The sequence below is a fragment of the Equus asinus genome, chromosome 6 (genome assembly GCF_041296235.1).
Source record: "Equus asinus isolate D_3611 breed Donkey chromosome 6, EquAss-T2T_v2, whole genome shotgun sequence".
NCBI classification, from domain to species: domain Eukaryota; kingdom Metazoa; phylum Chordata; class Mammalia; order Perissodactyla; family Equidae; genus Equus; species Equus asinus.
In genome coordinates this window covers 77,172,843-77,190,945 of record NC_091795.1, presented here as the reverse complement: position 1 = coordinate 77,190,945, position 18,103 = coordinate 77,172,843, and the positions used below count along the sequence as shown (strand labels likewise).

Genomic DNA, 18,103 nt, shown 5'->3' with positions numbered 1-18,103 from the left:
CTAGTGCAGTGTTGCGCACCCAGTGACTATTTGCTAAATTGGACAGATGAGGGTGCTAGTCAAAAGAGAACATGCCAGTACCTGGTAGTGGACAAGACGCCTCCACAGCCTTGAAAACTCATCTTGGTCAAGCCTCCCATTCACTTTCAGCTGCTGGGGAGTTAAGAGTTAACCAGTCCAGTGTGCAGTGAGCAGAGGGGCTGCAGGTCCTGCCAGCCCAGCAAGCAGGAGCAGCTCCATCCATCAACTAGTAACAGTTGGTCCAACGTCACCTGGATGTGGCCCCAAGCCAGCTGGCTCCCACTGTGTCTGAAAGGACCTGCCTTAGATTTATTTTACAAGGAAAAATGAACAATTGGAAGGAGACAGAAGCCCTGAGAAAGGAGGGCCTACATCACTTGCATCCAGAGGAAGAGAGAGAGACCAAAACTCAGCCTTCACCAGTTGGAGTGGGGCTGCTGGCAGGGAGAGTGGGGAGAAGCTTGAGGGGGTCATTTCACCTCTGGAGGCAGCACGAGAAGTGAATGCAGGCGAGTGGATGGAATGTGTTCTGTGTATGAAGCCAGCCTTGGTCACTCTGTGTCATGGGTTTAATGAGAACTAATGAAAGGAAAAGAATCAGTCTCTAAGGAACTAGAGGTAGAAAAGGCCTGCCCGCTCTGCAGGGATCTGGCAGGCCTGACCTCCCCGAGGGTCACCTGCCCCAGGCTATTTTGTTTCATCCGGCAAGGAAGGGCAGTGTCTCTGAGTGATCCCAAACCACTGCCAGCAGAGACAGCACCTGATTCATGATTTCCTCAAGAAGCCCTCTTGCTCTACAATGGCTGGCTTCACATTTCCAATGGAGTCTTGTTAAGTGTGAAGAGCCGGGGGATCTGTCTTGCTCCCAGGAGACAGCACACACCCGAGTGAAGAGCTAGAAGGTGGCAGCTGGGGTTATGCACACATGGGGCTAGTCTCTCCTGCCTGCCCATTGGGAGACGTGGCAGGTGGGGGAAGAAGTGGCTAATGGGAGAGAGGAAGTCAGGATGGCAGTTAGGAGACCTGGGTTTGATTCTCAGCCCTGCCACTTGTGGCCATGGAACTTGGACAAGTCACTGGACTGTTCCAACCCCAGTCTGCTCACCTGCAAATGCAGCAAACTAGTAATAATGAGGTGCAACTACTGTGTAGACCGAGGAGTTTTCTACAAGTTTCGGTGGTTGTTGTCTTTATTGAATTGGGGGCTTGTTGAACAAGGAATTTAAATAGCGAAGACTCCACCAGGGGCAAGGGGACGGGTGGAAGGAGAATAATTCCCAGTGGGGCTACTAGGAGGCAGTGTAGGATAATGTTGAACATAGACTTTGAAGGCTGAAAATTCCAACTTCAAATCCAGGAGCAAATTCTGACTAGCTGCATGATCTGGGCAAATTACCTAACCTCTTTGAACCCTGATTGTTTAATTGTATGATTGGATAATACTTATCACAGGGGTTGTTGTGAAAATTACAAAGAAAAAAAATATATATACCAGTACAGTTCTTGGCACACAGTAGACGCTTGATAGATGGTCACTACTGTCGTTTTTGCTGTGGTTGTCCTGGAGAGTTAGTGAGTCAGTATAGAATCCACAGAAACCCAGGCTCTACGGTGAGGCCTTGGAACCAAGGCAAAAGAGAAATCTTGAGTGAGAAAAGGATTCTCTAACGTCCTAATTAGACCCCTGGGGAAGCCCACTGAGCAGATGGGCCCTCAGGGCTGGGGAAGGGGCAGGGGGGATGATGGCAAAGGATACATCCATCAGGGCTACGATGCTCCGGCACTCATCCAAGGAGAAAGTGTCCCCTGGAGGTCCTGAGGGGGGAGAATAGGAAGGACAGAAATGTCAGGAGGGCGACATTGGACTGGCTTGGCAGTGAAGATGAGGCTGGGGCCAGCAGGTCCTTACCTTTCAGGAATTCCTGGTTGAGAAGGCCCTGAAGCTGGGTGGCATCAATGTCCAGTCCCTGATCCAAATGAAGGAGAAATGCAGGGACCACATCAGCCCCCAGGAGCTGAGGGGCGCACCTGCCTGCCTCTGTAAGAGCACTTGTGCCCACCGTGGCCCCTCACCACTGCCAAGAAGCCCTTCCTGATTGCTCCAGGCCAGGGTGACAACTCCCTCCCCTGGACGTCTGTAGTGCTGATCACTCCTGACACTGGAGATCCTGTGTGGCCACCTGGCATTATCTCTTCATTTGTTATTGGTCTGAAAGTAGCGTTTGTTCCCCCTCACTGGCCTCATACCTGGCACTTCAGAGAAATATTGTTGAATGAATCAATTCAGCCCTGAAGGTATGTTTCCCCATCTGCTGCCAGAAAGAGACTAAGAGAAAATATGCCTACTGAGAATGTGTGTGTATATGTGTGTGTGTGTGTGTGTGTGTGTGTGTGTGTGTGGTGACAGGTGATAAAAATGCCAGGAACCTAGGCTAAGAGAAGCTGCTCTCATTGAGCACATACTTAGCATTAGTCTTCTCAGCCACTGAAACAAAAAGGGAGACATCATGGTCTTCCTGGGATTACAAAAAAGAAGCAATTGAAGTTGAGAGGAGAAAAACTCTTGCTAGTCTGAGCTTCTGGAGGTGTTAACTGCATCCAATTTTCTCCTGGGGACACTGAGCAGCTTCATGGACAGCATCTTCTATGACAACTTGAGAGAGAAGAGAGCTGTTTCTATATGCTGCTTGTTCTTACATCGAGCCTGGTAAAAGCTGAGGGGATGACGTGACATCATCACCCTGGGAAAGCTTTTATATGGCGGAAGGAGCTGGCGTGAGGTCTCCCAGCAGCCACTCTGTCCACAGGGTTGGCCTCCCCACACAGAACTGAAAGCAAAAGTGGCCTTACGGCCTGTCTTTAGATGAGTCCTTCAACTAGGACGACCCCTCAGGATGCCCTTTGAGAACCACATCCCGCCAGTGTCTAAAACTGGCCCTCAGGTCTCACTGGTTGGTTACGTCAGGGAAGTTGGTGCTGTGTGCCCACCTCACTGATTTTTTTCCTTGAAAGAATCACAGCACCTCAATTTGAAGAGCAGTTGACATGTTGGTGAGGAACTAACTTACATGGAGTCAGCAACTAGAATATACGCATCTTTGGGCATGGACCATGTCTCCTTCCTTCTGCACATCCCCCACCCTAGGACAGCCCCTGACCTGGACCCTGAACCTGGTAACCAAGAAAATATTTGAGGAGAAGAGGATAGGAATGAAGATAAACAAATTCCCAATGAATTTCACGTTTGCCTCTACCAGCTCAATGTAAGATCCCCGAGGATTGATGCTTTGCATTCCCAAAGCTCAGCATGGTACTTGCAATGACCTAGGTATCTGGTACGTGTTTGCCAATTGAAGAAATGATGCAGGATAGACTTGGCCTGTCCTGGAGGTTGAATGAGTCCTTCCTTCCCCACAGGCAGACCCTGGGTTATGGAACCATCACCACCACTACAAACATGAAGGTAGCTCATGATCCTGGTAGCAGCGGGAAGCAGTCTTTGTGTTCACTTAAGCCTAGTTAAATGGCACAAGAGATGAGGAGAGGGGACACAGGGAGCGCATGCACGAATATTCTGCTTTCACATTTCCTTCAAGGACACAACCTCTGACAACAGTTTTCAGGTTGTGCAAAATGATGCTAGGTTGGCCCTGCTCAAGGGTTCCTGGCCGAGGGCTAAAAAGGGTGTTGAATTCAGTCCATGTTCCACTTCCCAGCCATGCACCCTGGCACAAAGCTGCATCTGTGTCTCATCCTAATTCCTACAAAAGCCCCATATGGGCTTACAGTTGCCCTCTAGGAGGATATAAAAATTATACTTTTTATTTCAGATGTGCAGGGGCATGGGCCTTGTTGAGCACTTTACTACCTGCCCCTGAAGGAAGCTGGGTCTCAGGTATCCTAATCAGGTCCTGCTGATCACCTCAGCTCAGTAACCTTAGCTTGGGCATTTGCTCCGGGGAAGCTAACCTGTCTTAATTCAATGCAAATTGATTGAGTACCTTTTCTGTGCCAAGGGTAGTGATAGGTACTGGGGACAAGGGATGCATACAACATCATCTTGGGGACAATCATCTTGGCAGACCTTGTCCTGCATCAAGTAAAGGGCCTTCTGAATCAGCCCAGATGTGGACCTGAATCTTGGGCCAATAATGATTTCAAGGAGGTCCATACTGAGCTGCTCCTCGCAATATGTACCCCTCATGCCAGCCACATTCTTCATTTTTCTCTATTTTGTCCTCTGGGCCAAGGCTGCCTGAATAATTTCCCTTTGGGCTGCCTCCTGGTTACGACTGCCCCATTAGTCCTCTGAAGCCCTGGCATCCTTCCTGTCCTTGGCCTCTGCTGGCCCAAGGCTGGCATGGTACACACAACTGTCTGTATCAATGGTAAAAGGTCCATTGTGCAGAGCCCTTGGCAGCTGTTTTTATACTGACAAGTCAAGGATTTCTTTATAATGGTTTATTAAACCATTAAGAAAATCCCCTGTGCACATAGGTGGCTTGGCAGGAAGAAGACTGTTGGTGCTTTCTGAAGCTGGCCGGCTCCCGGGAGGGATGATGCCAAGGTTGGTGCGAGGCAGCAGAGTGGGAGAAGGAAAAATTTCAAGGGGTATTGCCAATTGCCTGTTTAAAGATTTAAAAAGCTCTCTGTCTGTCTCTCTCTCTCTCACACCCCATAATTAGCTCCTCCCTTTCCAAGCTCTACATTCCATCCCAGATGTCACCCAAGTGGGGCACCACTTCTCTCCAGAGTTTTGTAGCCAGATCAGTTCTGGAGACATCCAGGGAGAGAGGCTGATAAAATGACCCATCAAGTCACCTTTCCTCTCTGTATCCTGATAAGGGCTTGGGAGAGGTTTCCTTCCCTCTGGTCCCTCCTCACCTGTCCCCTGCTAAGTACTGTACCTGATGAGCATATTTGTAGAAAATTCTTTGTTGGAAGCCATTTTCTGGAAGACTTGGCTGGATCAAAGAGAAAATAGCCAACATCAAATTTCTGGGGAAGGAGGCCACCTGTAAGGTATAATGAGGGCACAAGAACCCCCCACCTGGATCTGAGACAAAAGGTTCATCCAGTAATCAGATAAAACTTTTAGGGGAATGGGAAAATGGAAGTTCGTGGAAGGAAGATGGTTGGATCCAGCCTGGTCTTGGAGGCCTGGTCTCCCCTCCACGCTGTATCTTTGAGCCATCATCGACTGGTTGTGTCTCTGCTTTCATTGGTCAGTGGGGAGGCAAGAGGGAAGGATAGAAGCTCTTAGGGATGGGATGTGGCCAATGAAGCGTGCCAACCAAACCTTGCCAAACACCTACCTTCAATGGTCTGAGGCGGAAATTGCTGCCCAAGTGCCTAGAAAATCAGGAAGACAGTGTGACAAAGATGACCAGCTTACTATTCAAAGGAGGCTTACATATGGAAGGCAACCTAGGTGGCATTGGACATTTATGCCAAGGACCTGAGCAGAGAGCCCTCAGCACAGCAGGATGTGAAGTGGGCAGCCACAGTAGTCAGCATACAAGCATCACGACCACAAGTCCAGTCTTTTTGGGTAGACATCATCTAGTCTTCAAACCATTTAGTAAATTGTTCCTTTCACAACCAGTGACTCCCATTGCCAGGATGGCAGATAAGCTCTGTCCTATGTTCCAACTCTGATTGGTGGCACAGTGGCTGTCTGGCATGCTGGACTGATAAGCTCTCATCCATGCTCAACTGTAAAGGCTGCCATGATTATGGTGATGTCTGCCTCAATTCCAAAAGGGGATGAAGTACCCAGCAGGGTATATACTTGCTGATCTCAGTCTTGACCATTGTCTTGGCACCAAAGACCCTCCATGATCAGACTGTATCATTCAGGCCCATCTTTCACTGTCTCCCTGATGCACTCTAAGTTCTGGCCACATTTCAGACAGTTGCTGTGCATGGCGTGTACCACCTTCCTGTGCATATAGCCGATATCACTTATTCTTCAACAAGCCCTGTGCTCACCCACTTCCCTGCTTCTGCTCAAGCTTTTTTCTTCCAGCTGCATTGCCTTCCTCTTTGAGATGATAAATTATGTTTTCCATCAAGGATTAGCTCAAAGGTCTTTTCCTCCAAGAAGCCTCCCTCGGTCCCTCTTGCCATAGGTGTGTCCCTCTACTCTGTCCTCCCATGCGACTCTGCATTTCCATATAGCAATGGCTGCATCCTGTTTGTGGTCTAGTTACTGGCGCACGAACTTTCTCACCTCCCTTTGTGGTGAGCTTCTCGAAAGAGGGGCCGGTGCTGCATACCCCTCAGACAGTATGTGCTGCCCAGAATGATGCAATGTGCTTTTATAAAATTCAGTAAAAACATTTACAATCCCAGAGGTTCTATACCTGTCACTATCTGGCATTTTCAGGAAGATTCGGAGCAGGAAATCAACTGCTTCTGTGTGTGCAGTGGCAGCCACTACATAGGTCCCAGGGTTCAGACTGAAGCACTTCGTGAGGTTGCACATAGTTTCAGAAACTTTGACAGAAATGTCAGCATTTCTGAACCGGGAAAAAAATGTGGGCGGCAACTTCTTGAAGTGCTGGAACTAAAAGAAACAGAGTATGGTGAGAAAGCCCCTGTGTGCATGTGCCCCAGCCACCCACCACCTTCCAGACCCCTCCCCGTTCACCAAAACAGCATTACAGGCCCTAGAAAGGGAGACAGCGCTTACCTGAACTCTCAAGATGCAACAGAGTTTAGACTGTTATTTACTCTAGATGCTAACACTACAATGAATGCAAAGAAATATGACACGGTTTTACCTCATTAAATCTAACAGCATCCTGGGTTTTTGGGTTTATCTCTCCGCTTGTATATAAAGAAGACTTCCATGAAAACTAGTGAGATTGTTGCAACACGGAATTACTTTGGGAGCCTCTAAAGCCCCTTCTCTCCTGACCCTTTTGCAAAAGCACTCTCTGGATGCTGCAGCGCTGCGGAGTTGCACTCTCCACTTCCTCCATTCCATCTTTCCAGCAGAGCCCTGAAATTCCTTCTCATCGGAGAATAATAGGCCCTGATCACTTTCCTTTTATTTCAATATTTTCTTAGAGATAAAACAATAAATATAATGCAGTTCCTATTACCGAATGTCACATATATATTACATAATAAAACCCCCTTACTAAATAAATTTTCCCCAATATCATCGAGATGGTGGTTCCATTTAGAATGATTACGCAGTGTGAAATGATTCTTTGTGAGCTCTGCCTTGGGGAAAAATAGGGAGAAGGGAAGAGTTTCTTTTCAGGGGTTGGGGACAGGGCTGGGTACAAGGGGAGACAGGAGAGAGGCCACTGTCCCAGATATGTAGCAGGGGGCCATGGGCAACCTTTGAGGTGATTCTGCAGCACTGGTCTGTCTGGAGCCTGGCTTGCTTGGGCCCTTCTGGCAAAAGCAATGATGAGATTGGTCCTTCTCCAGAGAGTCAGCACTGTCCCGTGGCTCTGGGTGCATGTGTGTGTGCATGCACACCTGCACATGGGTAGACAGTGCGTGTGACGAGGTGTGTGGGCATCGTGCCTCCTACAATCTAGAAGATAAGGATTTCCCTGCTCTCCTGCCCTCCATTGGACCCTCGTGGCCCTGTCCACGCTCCTGATCCTTCAGAACAGACTTACTCACTGGCATCAAGAAGTGTGAGTATAGGGGCATGACAAGAGCTTCTTGGTTCAGGGCTCAGAAGACCCAGTGACAAACTGACATAAAGCTAGTCGTCCACAGACCCGACCCTGTAGGTCTAGGGATGGGGCTTGTGCCTCTTCTGGATCAAGTCTCTACCTCATTCTCCAGCTCTGGGAACTACAACACCAACTTGTTCCTTGCACCTGAGTGCTTCCCTTGAAACCCTTCTGGAAGTTCCACTTCCATGACTGGGGTGCCAGGCACAAGAGTCAGATCATAAACCCAGCTCTGTGGTTGGGCCTCTGCTGTGACAGAGAGGCTTCCTTGCTGTCTGCTTCTTGCCCAGGCTTCTGAGTATCTCCTGCTCAGAGATACCCGTCTGGCCTCTGTCTACCTGCTAGGGCACCCTGGAAGGCCTGGAGGAGCTTCCCCGGACGCACTAGCATGCTACAGTCACCACCTGTTGGCTGTGGCTACATCCCGCTCCCTCTGTTCCATCCTTGGTCCCCACACACACGCCTCCACTTGGCAACGACAGCCCAACAAAGCCCACCTCCACTAAAGGAGTCTGAGTGCCTGTGAGGTCAAGCTTCTCAAACTCTATCTGTCCTTCTCCATCCTTACTCACATATCACCAGTGCCAAGCCAGAATATCTACTTATGATGGGTGGCAGTTTGGCTGTAAAAGAAGCTAAAGGATGTGCCTTGAAATTGCATTTGCACAGTGTGCATCCAGGCTGTGGGGTATTTGGGAGCTAACAAAGAATATGAGAGGTTAAAGATCCTACCAAGGGACCCTGATTAGCCCTGAATCTCTTTCAACCACTATGGAAAACAGTATAGAAATTCCTCAAAAAATTAAAAATAGAAATACCATAAGATCCAGCTATTTCACTACTGGGTATTTATCTAAAGAACATGAAATCGATAATTCAAAAAGATTTATGTATCCCTATGTTTATGGCAGCATCATTTACAACAACCAAGATGTAGAAGTAACCCAAGGGTCCATCGACAGATGAATGGATAAAGAAGATGTGGTATACATATACACACATACACACACACACGCACACTGGAATACTACTTAGCAATAAAAAGACAAAATTATGCCATTTGCAACAACATGGATGGACCTTGAGGGTATTATGTTAAGAGAAATAAGAATCATGTATGATTTCACTCATATGTGGAAGATAAACAAACACATGGATAAGGAGAACAGGCTAATGGTTGTCAGATGGGAAGGGGGTGGGGAAGGGCAAAAGAGCTAAAGAGGCACATGAGGTGACAGATAAAAACTAGATTATTGGTGGTGAGCATGATGCAGTCTAAACAGAAACTGATATAAAATAATGTACACCTGAAATTTACACAATGTCATAGCCAATATGACTTCAATAAAATAACTTTTTTAAAAAAGGAACTGGCTGCATAGTGTTATCTATTAGAGGCCAAATGCTTGAAGATGGTTTCACAGCTGCAGCCCCTCTTGGAATGTCAAACTAGGGAGCAGCCCTTGGGGGTCAGTCTTTAGACCAGGACGGCTAAAATGTGTCCCGCACCATTGACCTGTTTGGATAGTCTAAGCTGGTATCTGTTACAGCACATAGCAGACCGAATTTGCAGCCACCAAACAGCGAGAGATGCATCAAGGCCACGGGTGCTGGAAGAGGACGGATGACAAGAGAGGTGTGAGAAGCCCAGTGAGGGCTGCAGTGAGCCATACCTGAGGGTCAATCTGTGGAGAAGAAGAAAAAAAACACGTTCAGGAACCCAAACCAAAACACGAAGGTGAGCGGATCCGGGCAGCCTGGCTCAGGGCCCTGCCTTCCTTCTTCTTGAACATTCAGCCTGTTCCCTTGCACCCCCTGGGGTGAACGGGGATGGTTACTCATTCCCTGTGTGGAGCTGTGAAAAAGGAAACCTAACCCATAGTAGGGAGCACGGAGGGGAAGGAAATCAGGGAGGGGAAGAGGGTGCCTGGGAGAAGGAGACTGTCCCTCCATCAGCTCAGCCAGCTGTGGGTACTCTTTACAGCAATGATGATAAAATTGGGAGAAGTCAGATACTGATGGGGCCTGGATGTAAAGCAAAACCTGGACCAATGGAAATTCCCCAATATCAGGAGCTCTGATAAGGAGAAAACTTCCTTAGTCCATTAGACCACTGCAAAATACGATAGGAATTTGTTCTAGGCCCCCCAGGGTTTGAAAGGACTGTATGTGCGTGTCTGAATGGGGAAATACCTATGTCCCAGTCTTTCCGCGTGGCAGAAGGAAGCACCAAGGATGCAGTCCCATTTTTAAGCCATTCCACAGTTTGCAAAGTGCTTCTGTGAAATGCGTTGGATTGTCACGGTAATCCTGCAAGCAGACGCTAGGCTCTATATTTTATGGATGTGGAAACTGAGGCTCAGCAGTCCAAGCAGCAGAGGTGAGAACACAGCAAGCTGTGTTGCTTCCTTTGTAATTAAGATTCGCTGCCAGGCACTGTCTTCCACCATTGGGGTGGCTTTTAGTTCTTTTCATTGCTGATCCTGGTCCCCACCAGGACCACTCGATTTGCCTAGGGAGACTTCTCTGCAGACCAGGGGTGAACTAGGAGGGAGGTGGAAAGTCCCAGCCTTGGGGAGGAGCTTTAGGGTGAGGATGAAATGGCTCGTCCACCCTTGCCCATTTTCTCTGTCCTGTCTTCTCCTTGCCTATTTGTACACCACCTATGTTTGGTTTGTTGCAAGGCAAAGCAGTGTTCCCATAGCAGTTAGGGAGTCACAGGCCCACAGAGGCCCAGAGCACTGAACGCAGCTGTCATCTGGGCAGCACTGCACCCACTAACACCACCAGAGCCCTGGAGACTTCCGAGAGTCTGCTGGCTGGCCTCACACCATAGCCTGTTTCTCAGCTGAACTGTGAAATGAACGGAAGCATCTCTTGAGTTTTCAAGATCTGCACTCTTCTTTGGCATTTTACTTGATCAGGATCCTGCAAAACCCGGTGGGATCTCCAAGGACCCTGAGGAAATCTCGGATCTGAGTGCCCCTAAGAAAAGTGGGCAGCTGAGAAATAATGCATCTCTGACTGAAAAGTAGAGAAATGGTCCTGGCAGCACTTAAAAAACATGTGATTACAATCTTTCCAGGGCTTCTGAACCATAAAGACTTTGGGCAAATTATTTAACACAAAGCTGCTTCATTGCCCAGCTCTGGGGCACCAGGCTCATAGATGACAATGTGAACAGCACCCCCAGGAGTTGCGTACTGGAGCAGTCCTCATACCTTCTCTGTGATTCTGTCTCTCATTAGGAAAGGGAAGAGTTGGCTGAGACATTGTCTGGTCTTGTCCTCTCTGGTGCCCTGAACTGTGTAAATCTGGCTTGGTAGACCAGATGCCTCAATTCTTTTCCAGCCCTTCCTAACTCCTTTCCTCCAATTCTTTTCAGAGGTGAGAGTTGGGGGACTCTGAGGATGAGGGGCTTCTTAGAAGGCACTTGAATCAGTTGGGATTCTTGGCTGAGAGCAATGGAAACCAACCGAGGGCGGGGTGAGCAGAACATAATTTACGGGAAGGATAGCTTACAGGGTCAATGAGAAGTCTAGAGAATGCAGCTTGGAAAATGTGTAGGAACCAGAAGATGTGGCAACACAGCTGGACACCGCCACAGGCTCTGCCTGTATTACTGCTGCTGGGCCCAAAGATTTGCTGCAAATAATCCCTTGGCTGGTCCTACCTTATAGTTACTTCCTCGAGAGTCAAAGCCCAGAGTGACCGAGAATGTGTGTGGTGGGGTGGGCTGAGGGGAGCATCTAATTGGACAAGACTGGGACACCAATCTACCCTTTTGCCTCCAAGGGCTGGGGGGAGGGAATATTTGGCCTCTTTGGCTCCTGCAGTGGGAGACTAGGCCCTGCCTTCCACCAAGTGGAAGAGTGTTCAGGTGCCTGGTGGTGATAAAAATGACGATTGTCCACTACTGCATCCTTAGATGTTCTTTGATAATCTAAGCAGGTTCGAGGTACCTCAAAGGTATTGTGCTAAATCCCAAAAATTTCTCTTCCATTGAGTTCATGCAACTAGGAAGTGGAAATGTGCTCAGAGAGCAGAACCCAGAAGATTCTTCTCCTTCTAGAGCCATAGTCACTGTTTTTCCTTGAGCTGTGAGCATCACCAGAAATGCAAGTGTGTGAGCCCAGCTGAAAGCCCTGGACCTGGGGCCATGAGTTCTGGTATCAAGCAATGCCCTGTCACCTCCTAGCTGCAACTTGGGCAGGCCATTCTTGATCTCTGAGCTTTGGCTTCCACATCTATAAAAATGGGGATACTAGGGTTTTTGAGACAATGAATGTGAAGGCGCTTGGAACTCTGAAAGACTATATCAGTGAGGCCTTCTTATTAGAGTGAACCACAGCCAGCGTCCAGGACTGCCCTGCCACGAGTGGTGTACCTAGGAGCCCCACCTGTCCATATGGGCTAAGAACCATGGTTGCGAATGTTGCCTTAGTCTCAGTGAACAGAAACTGAGATCATTCCTAGAGATGCTATGATCAGAGCTCCACCAGAGAGGGTATATTTAAGTGAAGGCTTAGGGGACACCTGATGCCCAGTCCCCAGCTCTGCCATTAACTCTAACCGTGTCACTTCACCTTGCTGGGCCTCAGTTTCCTCAACTCTAACATGAGGAGAGGGGACCCCAGCATGTGATGGTTGCATGATCTTAGTTCACCACATCGGTGCAGAGAGGCTGTGGGGTATATGATTTGAGAACCATTTGCTTTATCTTTGGGATGCGTCAAATTATTTGGGAGGAGGAAGGAGCAGAGGTATCAGATTTTCTTTCATAACTCTTTTAAGTGGTAGTTTAAAAAAAAAATGAATCCCCGGATTACCTACTCTCAATTGGGGTAGGTACAGGTGTGGTGGTAGGGGATGGCCCCTCAGGAGCTGAAAAGCTGGTTGAGAGTGCCATGAGAGGAGAGGGGCGGCTAGGTGGAGAGGGAACCTGGTGCTGGATTAGTGGCCAAGCAGATGCTTGCAAACCAACCACCGAGCTGACTGGACTTTGGTCTAAATATAAGAGAAAAACATACCTCCTGGCTTTATACCAGGATTGTGTTTTTCCTTAAACTCCTCCCAAAGTTTAACCAATGATTCTCCAACTTTCATGTGCATAAACAGGGGAGCTCGTGACAATGCAGATTTTCAGGTTCTGTCTGTGGTGATTCGGATTCAGAAGGTTTGGGATGGTCCCAGGAATCTGCTTTATTATAACAATTGATCTTGGGTCAGACTACTCTTTGAGAAACAAGCATTAGAGCCTGCAGCATGCCAGGAAATGCTGACAAGTGACATGGGCAAGAGATGTGTCTCACCGAAAACTTCATCAAGTCTAATTTCCTCTCTGTCTCAGGTTTTCCTGCAAATTTAGAGTTGGACCAGATGAACTCCATAGCCCTTTGGGTTTTATCTCCAAGGTTGTGGTTCAGTGAACTCTCCCAGCCTGGCCAGCTGCTCTCTCAAATGTCCTGAAAGGGCAAGCCCTGAAGTTGGCTGCCTTACCTTGAACACATGGAAGCTGAGTGGAAATTTCTCGTCTTTTGCCTTTAAATTTTGTGGCTTGACGTTGAAGGACATGACGACATTGTATCCTTCCATGCTCTCGAGCACAGAGAAGATGGATTGTGTCTCCCTCTGAAGTCCTTCTGCAGCAGAAAGAGCTGTTATAGGAGCTTAACTCGGCTCCTGGTACTCCCAGGTGGGGCCATGTCCATTTAGAGAGCCATTGCGGGTTGGACAAGAAACTCTGGGTTTGGAGACCCAAGGCCTGGGTCTCAGCCCCGACAGTTACTATTGTGGCACAACCTTTATTTTTTGAGCCTCAGTCTTCTCCTCTCAAAAACAAGGAGGGGAAGAATATTCCCCACTTGGTGAGAATGTTTCTTAAACTGCAAAGTTGAGGGCTCTTTTGGTAATAATAAGTGGAATTCCAGAGTCCTCAGGTATGCATGAACTTATGCATTGGTGATACCCATCAGGGCCTTGAAATGATGTCAATCTCCCAAGCACCAACGGAGACAGAGGAAAATAGGCAGAGAGATGGCAATTTATAGTACTCTACTACCCGAGCGTGCTCATCAAAGCCAGAGCAAGGGAGAGAACTAATGTGAAAACCATGGTTCAAACGCATGAAAGAATGAAGACAAGTCAAGATGGAGATGAATTAATACACATCTCAGAAGGTTTGGGTCACAACTGGGAAGCTCTGAAACAGGAATGGGGAGATATCGAGGGCCATCACAGTCATAGGCTTTTTGTGAGAGCTGAACAAGATGATACATTACAGTGCACTTAGCAGCACATAGCAGGTGCTGGCTGGCTCCCTTCCCTCTCTCCCTTGTAAGGAATTGCTTAAAATGGCCTCAATGTATAATATTGATTAGTTCATTGATATGCACTGTAACCAGGGAAGAGGACTTTGACCCCACAGTCAGACAGGTGCAGGTCAGGAAGATGAATCAGTAAATTTTCTGCCCAAGAGTGACTCAGCGGTTCCTTAGAGTGACCATGGCCTTCAGGTGACTAGGTTCTCTGACCAGCAGAGTGAAGAGCTGGAGGTTGAAAAGAGGGAAACCCTGGGGTAGCGGGTCATTTAAGAAAAAGATTCTCCACAGGCATTGGAAAGGGAACGCACATGTCTAGAGGCACACACACATACAAATATGTTGTTTGCACAGCCTCTTCAATCAAGGATGTGTAAGCATACTCAAGTTCGTCTTCGCAGGGAGCTATTTTATGCATTGGTGTCACAAATGGGGAGCAGGAAGTGCAGTGAGAATATATGACTCTCCCAAGGTCACAATCAACAAGATTTATCCCAGGGGAGCCCAAAGGCAGGTTCTGAGGTGCCTACCTCTGGGATCTCAGCATCCTGCTGCAGGATACATCAACCCAAACGGGCAGGAACATTCTCCCTTGTGTCTGGATGGTACTCTGGTTTCAAGGGGCAAACATGGGTTACTAATTCCACTGCTTACAGTTGGGGAGGCTGAGGACAGAGAGACCAGCTATATTCTCAGGGTCACAAAGCCAGTATATGGCAAGGCAATGGTTTAACTCAGGCCCTGACTTCTGTCTAGTGTTTTTTTTCCAAAGCCCCTTGCACTGTCCTGGACAATTACCGAAGAGCAGTGAGCCTGTCCTACTCTGGTAGGTGGGTGGAGGTTAGTAGAAGGACAGTGGGAGAACACGAAAGTGCAGGGGAGGCACATTTGAGATTCTCCTGCCCACCCCCACAAGCAGTCATTTCCCTTGGGAAAATATGGCTATCCCTTTACGCTGACAAGTTCCTCTCCTTTCAACTTCAGGCTGATGGTCCAGAATCAAGGGCCATTGAGACCTGAAGCCAGGACAGGGTTAGGGCTGGCAGCTTCCCGTCTGGCAGAATAATTACCAATGTCATAACTACCTGTAGTGTTGCCTGGAATTGCACGGTCGTTAAACGTGTTTTGGGACCATCTTTCATGGGGCATGTTTCCATGGTCCAGGAGGATTGGAAATTGGTTACATATAAACAAGCAGGAGAAGTTCTCTTGGAAATCTCGACATGACATCCTGTTAAAAATAGATACACATCACTCAATGACCACTAGTTTTGTCCTTAGGATGGGGGTTCCTATTACTTTGCTCTACCTTTGCCTGTCAGCTAAAGTACCCATTGACTTACCACTGTCCTAGCCAAAGATCAGAGCCTCATTCTGGCCCATCCACTGTCAAGGACACTTTTACTCCCACCAGTAGTTGGGAGGGCAAGGACAGAGTCAAATTCTGGTTCTGCATGTCCCTCTCATGGCCAGCAGGATGACTGCCAGTCTCTCTCTGCCATGGGTCCTACACACTGCTAGGAAAATCACCTTCTGCTGGGACACTTTGCCAAATTTATTGTTGAGGACTGGATCAGAATACAATGGATTCAACACCTAAAATCCCACCTGGTACTTTGATTAAAGTAGAGATACTACAAATAGTTTTCCTTCTAATTTACATTTGTCCCTCTGATTCTTAATTACTTAGACCCAGGTTCCTTTTCACACATGCTAGATTTCATTTAAAGATGTCACTAAGCAAACCAGATAACCTCTCAAAGAAATGTCCATCTTATCCTTTAAGATGCGAGCATATGGCTGAGAATGTTTTTTTAAAACATCTAGTCCTAAGTAGCTGCAGGGTGATGACACTGATGTCTCACTCAGAACCCTAGCTTCAGGCCTGGGAGGTCGCAGTTCATGCCAGAGGAGACTGTGGAGCTCCAGGGCCCCCAAAAGATGGCAGAGAAGATACAGGCATAATAACAGTGTTTCCAAGTTTCCAGGAAACTGTTGATTTCAAAGCTTTGGTGTCAATATTTCCTTTCACCATGAAAATTTCATGGAAGTTCCAATATTTCAGAGCTGAAATGCCTTTCACACAGAGGGAGCACCCAAATAATTTCCCATCCAAAGCTTTTCTGTCTTGGTGGAAAAAACAGGCTCTTTCTACATAGGTCTCTGCAAAGCTCATCTCTATTCTTCAAAAGTTTAGGGAAAGGGGTAGGGATGGAGGGTTTGAGCAATAGTTAAAGATTTAAAATATAATTTTAAAAGAAGAGTAAATACCAAAACTCGCCATCGTTTTTATCCTCCTCATACAGCTGGCTTTTCTGTTGGTTATGGATTTCCTGCCACTCCAGAGACCTGAGGATTGACAGACAGACCATAGGGTGAGATCTCCCAGAGCGTTTCATCTCAACCACACATGGCCCAACAGAGGCCCCTTGCACAGGCCTCCATTAGTTCCTGGGGTGCACGTGGAGACTGGCATTCTACCTAGTGACAGGACTCAGCATTCTCTGTATGCTGAGGGCTTCCAAACTGTAACAGCCTGAGCCTCTTTCCTGAGCTCTATATGGATACAGGCTACGGTCCATCCCACGTCTCCACCTGAGCCCCACAGTGACCTTGGAATCAACGCGTCCCACACGATACTTTATCCTCTGCCTCCTCCTGTTGCCTGAATGAAAACATAAGGAGTCATTCCCTCTCGCACTCCCACATCCAAACAATCACCAAAAATTAATGATTTATTGATTCTATCTCCTAACCCCTCTCAAAGCCATCCACTGATTGCCATCCCTACTGCTGCTTCCCTGGTTTAGGAACCATCTCCATCTCAGAGTTCCCCAACTCAGTCCTGCTCGCTTTCCTATCCGCTCTCCACTCGGACATCAAATCTTTCTAAAGCAGAGTCTGATTATGGCCTCTCCCTGTTGAAGACATATCGGTAGTTCCCTTTTACTCTCAGGATGAAGTTCACACTCCTGAAATGGAACCTTGGCTTCTGCCTCCCTCTCCAGCTTTACCTGAGCAGCTCTCTCTCTGCCCTTGCTTGAATTCTATGCTCCAGAAGCAATGACTGTCTTCATTTCCTTAGAAATACCTGTGTTGTCCCGTGTCCATCTGTCCATGCCACCCCCCCCCCAACAACCTCTTGGCCTTCACCATGCTGTTCCCTCTGCTGGAACCCCCCTCCTGCTTTCAGTCCTGTAACCAAGAACTTGTACTCTTCTCTCCTCCTAAAAGGCACTTCTGCTGAGAAACCTTGCATGTCTCCCTATGGTGCCCCTGCCCCACCTCTGGGATTGGTACCCCATCTTTGAGGCCCCATGGCACCCTGTACCACTCCTGTCTCAGCACTTAGTTCCCTGTGTCACTAGTGCTCATTGATTTCTTGCTATCCCTCACTACACTCCAGGCGCCATGATATTGTGAGGCTTGCTCACCATTATATCGTCACAGGGGTTTAACACAATGCTTGGCACATAGTAGGCATGCAATAATCTTTTGCTTGCTTAATTAATAATTAAAGCTGTCCACTTCATTGAGATAACGTGTTCCAGAAGCTAGTCCTAGGGTCTGTGGTGAAGGACGACACCCTTACAGGCAGAAGGGAGCTGTTGTCCCTTATTCAGTCCACTCCTCAAAGTGGAAGCAGGCTCATGGGCAACGGGCCCCAAGGGCACAGAAGTGTCATGAGATCTTTCTCTGGAAGTGGCTTGCATGGAGGGCCTGGGTCACCTCTGTGCTGGGAGAGTGAGGCAGGGACCACCACCCAGGCTTCTGGCTGCAGGCTGAGCCAGTCAGATGTGTTATTGTAAAATGGCAATTTTATAATTAAGCAATAATTACATTTTCTGCAGTGTGTAAGGGAAAATAAATGTAGTGTAAATCAATACACTATCGATTCATGCAAGTTTGCCTTTAAGTGTGTGCGACTGAAATTTCAATTACGGCTGAGATTAGACCATGCGGCTCTCTCCATCCATCTCCACTCCTTAAAAAGCAGGGAGGACATCGACCACCTGTGTGGAGACAGTGATTATGCAGCCCCTGCCGCTTCCTTCCAGC

At 47.9% G+C, this 18,103-nt stretch overlaps 1 protein-coding gene across 12 annotated transcripts in view; it reads right to left on the bottom strand.

Moving 5' to 3' along the window:
• The window catches only part of CAPN13 (calpain 13), an 83,578-nt gene that overhangs the window by 14,224 nt on the left and 51,251 nt on the right, over positions 1–18,103 (bottom strand). For 7 of the 12 annotated variants that reach the window (XM_070512336.1, XM_070512338.1, XM_070512330.1 and 4 more), the window contains 10 exons: positions 16,316–16,393; positions 15,130–15,275; positions 13,224–13,366; positions 9,398–9,409; positions 6,387–6,589; positions 5,337–5,373; positions 4,929–5,036; positions 1,931–1,988; positions 1,778–1,836; positions 82–153 (listed from right to left, as the gene is read on the bottom strand). In XM_070512336.1, the coding sequence (XP_070368437.1) occupies positions 82–153; positions 1,778–1,836; positions 1,931–1,988; positions 4,929–5,036; positions 5,337–5,373; positions 6,387–6,589; positions 9,398–9,409; positions 13,224–13,366; positions 15,130–15,275; positions 16,316–16,393 (916 nt within the window). The remainder of the gene's footprint in view (positions 1–81; positions 154–1,777; positions 1,837–1,930; positions 1,989–4,928; positions 5,037–5,336; positions 5,374–6,386; positions 6,590–9,397; positions 9,410–13,223; positions 13,367–15,129; positions 15,276–16,315; positions 16,394–18,103) is intronic. The other 5 variants (XM_070512337.1, XM_070512332.1, XM_070512333.1 and 2 more) reach the window with 4 other exon arrangements.